The sequence below is a fragment of the Atta cephalotes genome, assembly GCF_000143395.1.
Source record: "Atta cephalotes unplaced genomic scaffold scaffold00055, whole genome shotgun sequence".
Classification (NCBI taxonomy): domain Eukaryota; kingdom Metazoa; phylum Arthropoda; class Insecta; order Hymenoptera; family Formicidae; genus Atta; species Atta cephalotes.
The window spans coordinates 1,091,196-1,094,577 of NW_012130119.1; the positions used below are offsets into that span (position 1 = coordinate 1,091,196).

The 3,382-nt window shown below is 28.5% G+C and overlaps 1 protein-coding gene across 1 annotated transcript in view; it reads left to right on the forward strand.

Annotated features, from left to right (window-relative positions):
* Nucleotides 1-3,086, forward strand: part of LOC105623301 (phospholipase B1, membrane-associated-like) — a 17,687-nt gene extending 14,601 nt beyond the window's left edge. The window contains exons 4-5 of the mRNA XM_012204698.1: nt 369-545; nt 2,784-3,086. Coding sequence (XP_012060088.1) covers nt 369-545; nt 2,784-3,086 — 480 coding nt within the window. The remainder of the gene's footprint in view (nt 1-368; nt 546-2,783) is intronic.
* Nucleotides 3,087-3,382: the final 296 nt, after the last annotated feature.

Here is a 3,382-nt window from a genome sequence, read left to right on the forward strand (position 1 = left end):
TAATAATAATAATAAATAATAATANACANACACACACACACACACACACACACACACACACACACACGCGTGTGTGTGTGTGTGTGTGTGTGTGTGTGTGTGTGTATATGAAGCGAATCTTGATGCTTAATAATATTTATATCTAATTTTTACAAAAACAGGCTCTAAAGCAGGCTTGTCCAAAATTCAGCTCGTGAGTTGAAACGTTTTCTATCTCTCCGCCGTCGGTAGAGCGAGACGGCACGCGGAGAGGTAGAAATATTTCGGCTAACGAGTCAAGTTTTGGACAGGCCTGATTTAAAGATTTTACTAACCAAATATATATATGCGTGTGCAAATTAGTCACCCATAAATTTTTAATACATTAGGAATTCAACCCCAATTTGATAGGATTTGCATTGGGAGACTCTTTGACCACTGACAAAGCATCACAATTGAACATTGCTGAATCTGGTGCCGAATCTGCGGATATGATATACATGGCGGAGATGCTAATCAAGAAGATAAAAAACGATCCGCGGATAAATGTGCAGAAACATTGGAAGGTATATTGCGCTTGACAAATTCAATTTGTTACAACGAAAAAAATTCAATACAGCATATGCTATTACTACATTTCGTTGTTTGTAATTATTCAATTAAAAACTGGACAGTTACAGTTTTAAACTAACTTTTTCTATGGCAAAAAAACTGAATGGTTTCATTGCTTGTCATATTTTGTTAAAATAATTATACCCCAACTATATGAGTCAATGACAGACTCAAATATGTAATGGTTCTAAATTTCAAACAAATATATCGCTATGTAAAATCTAAAAATAATGAAACGAAGTATTTTATTACTTACAATTAAATCATAATAAAATAAATTAATTTAAAAAAAGGAAATTTCCCTATCACATAATAAATACGAGAAATTAGATTGTGACAAAAATCGCATTTTTGCGCGCAGACGATCGACAATATAGGCACAATATATATATCAAGATATTTATACGAAAAAAATGTCCAGATCATTGCGTTAAAAAGGAAAATATATCAAAAGTATAGTTTTAGCAAAAAAAATGTAAAGCGATTCTCGCAAAGAAAGATAAGAATTCGAAAGACAACTTCCTTGTCGGTCCTTGAAAATGCGACGTTGTTATATCTAGTTGGACAGCATCAGTTCTCGAAAAAATATATAAAATCAAGATTTTTATTATTCAACTTTAATCATGCGATAAATATTTACGGTGTTGTTACACAAGTTTCCTCACGAATTTAATTATTTAAAACACGTTTTTTATTAACTTTTGGAAAGTGATTTAGAAGTTATGAAAATTCGTGTCATCACAGCAAAAATAGCTATACTATTATATAATAGTAGATATAGAAAAATCTGCGATATTTGATTGGTTATATATAAAAAAATCGAGATGGTAATTCGAACTCATCTTTTACAGGTATATTTATTAATATCTAAATTACTTAAGACGAAAATTTCAAGACATTCTTAGATAATGCATTTTGGGATATAACTTAATTCGCTATATTTATGATAAAATATCTTATTTTTATGTAAAAAATTCTGTATGTTTTTATTAAAAGGAATTGAGAAACGTAACCTTCGATATCCGCCCGTGGATCCGTTCGTGCACACAGATTTGGATCGGTTCCATGAAAATGTTATCGCTCAAAAAGTTTTTCTCAGAAACTAAGAGAAATAGAAAAAAAGTTTTACACAAAAGTTGAAGGTTTTCTTGGGGGAAAAAAGATAGAAACAATGGATAGGAAGTACTACCAAGATCAGATCTATCACTATCAAGATCAATTTTGAATTTTTTAAATGAGAATCTCAATTTTTTTATTACATATTCTTGTAGCTGAAGTCGAGTCGTTTTCAAAACACTATAATAAAGTACTTTTTCATATACATCTCCCTTGAAAATTCCCTTGAAAAAACAGTACTGCCGGTATTATTGTAGGTGTCTAATATGTCATTGTGTATTGCGTCGACAATAAGAAAAGTTACTCAATTTTAAGTTGTTGATGAATCTTATACATTATATATTATAACAGAGGAAATTTAGTAATGGCACATTCAATATAAGATTGTCTCTAGTACATGGTTTAAAAGCCATGAATTCTCCTAATTTGATTTATTTACACAACGAATCTGCATCGGATTGATAAAGGCTTTATTGGACTCGAATAACATAAAGCGCAGGATATCATAAAAATGATAAACGGATCACTAAGAAGTTGAACATAAAACAATGGGGAGTACACAGTAATAAACATTTTATTGTTCTTTGAATTTGAAATTATATGCGATTATACTGTATGTAATTGTATTAAGTTTTAATTTGTTCACTGAAGTGGAGTTTACATATTGAAGGTTGAAACGTAAGACACATTAGACTATATTCTGTAAAAGAATTTTATAATACGATTTGGTAAACTAATTAGTCCAGTTCGAATATCTCCGAATTTGTATTTAATTTGAACAATATATAGTATTTCGTAATTGTTTGTAGTCCAATAAAACTCATAATAATAAAATAGAGATTTTTAGAAGAATAACTGCTATCCGACTTTAAGGTAAAGAAAAATTATTAACATATCTTAATTCAAAACCGTTTGTAGAGATTTTCCTTTTGTTTGTAGTTGAATATTTTAAAAGTTACAATATAATTTAAATTAATTAACTACAAATGAAATGAGAATTACTGACAATAATAAAGTAATTTGATTAAAATTATATAAAATTATATAAAATCATGTAAAATTATTTTGATTTACAGTTGATTTCGTTAATGATTGGAGCCAATGACTTTTGTAATGAAATGTGTTGGATTTCATCACCTTGGTCAATTCTTGAAAATCACAAAATCGAACTACTTCAGGTTTTGCGGATATTAAGAGATAATTTGCCGCGGACTTTTGTAGCGTTGATTCCGCCACCACATTTAAAGAACTTGGTCGATACTCGTAAAGGAAGACCATCATTCAAATGTTTCATTACAACAGAAATCGAGTGTTCCTGCCTGTTTGGTCTCGCATTTCAACGTTATAAATCAATATATTATGATATTATGCGACAGTAAGTGATTAATATAAAATAGAAAATAATCTAAATTATATTATTTATGAAATGTTAGAAATAATTACTTTTAAAGTAACTTTAATTCATTCAATTTTTAGTCTCATATATATATATATATATATATATATATATAATATATATATTTATAATAATAATATATTAATAACAATATTAATTTATAATATTACACATTGCTAAATATGTATTTCTGATTTGTGAATATGATATCTGATAATTAAAGACGCCAACTGGATATTTAGCTAATATCTGATTTTGGTAATGTAACCATACATATCC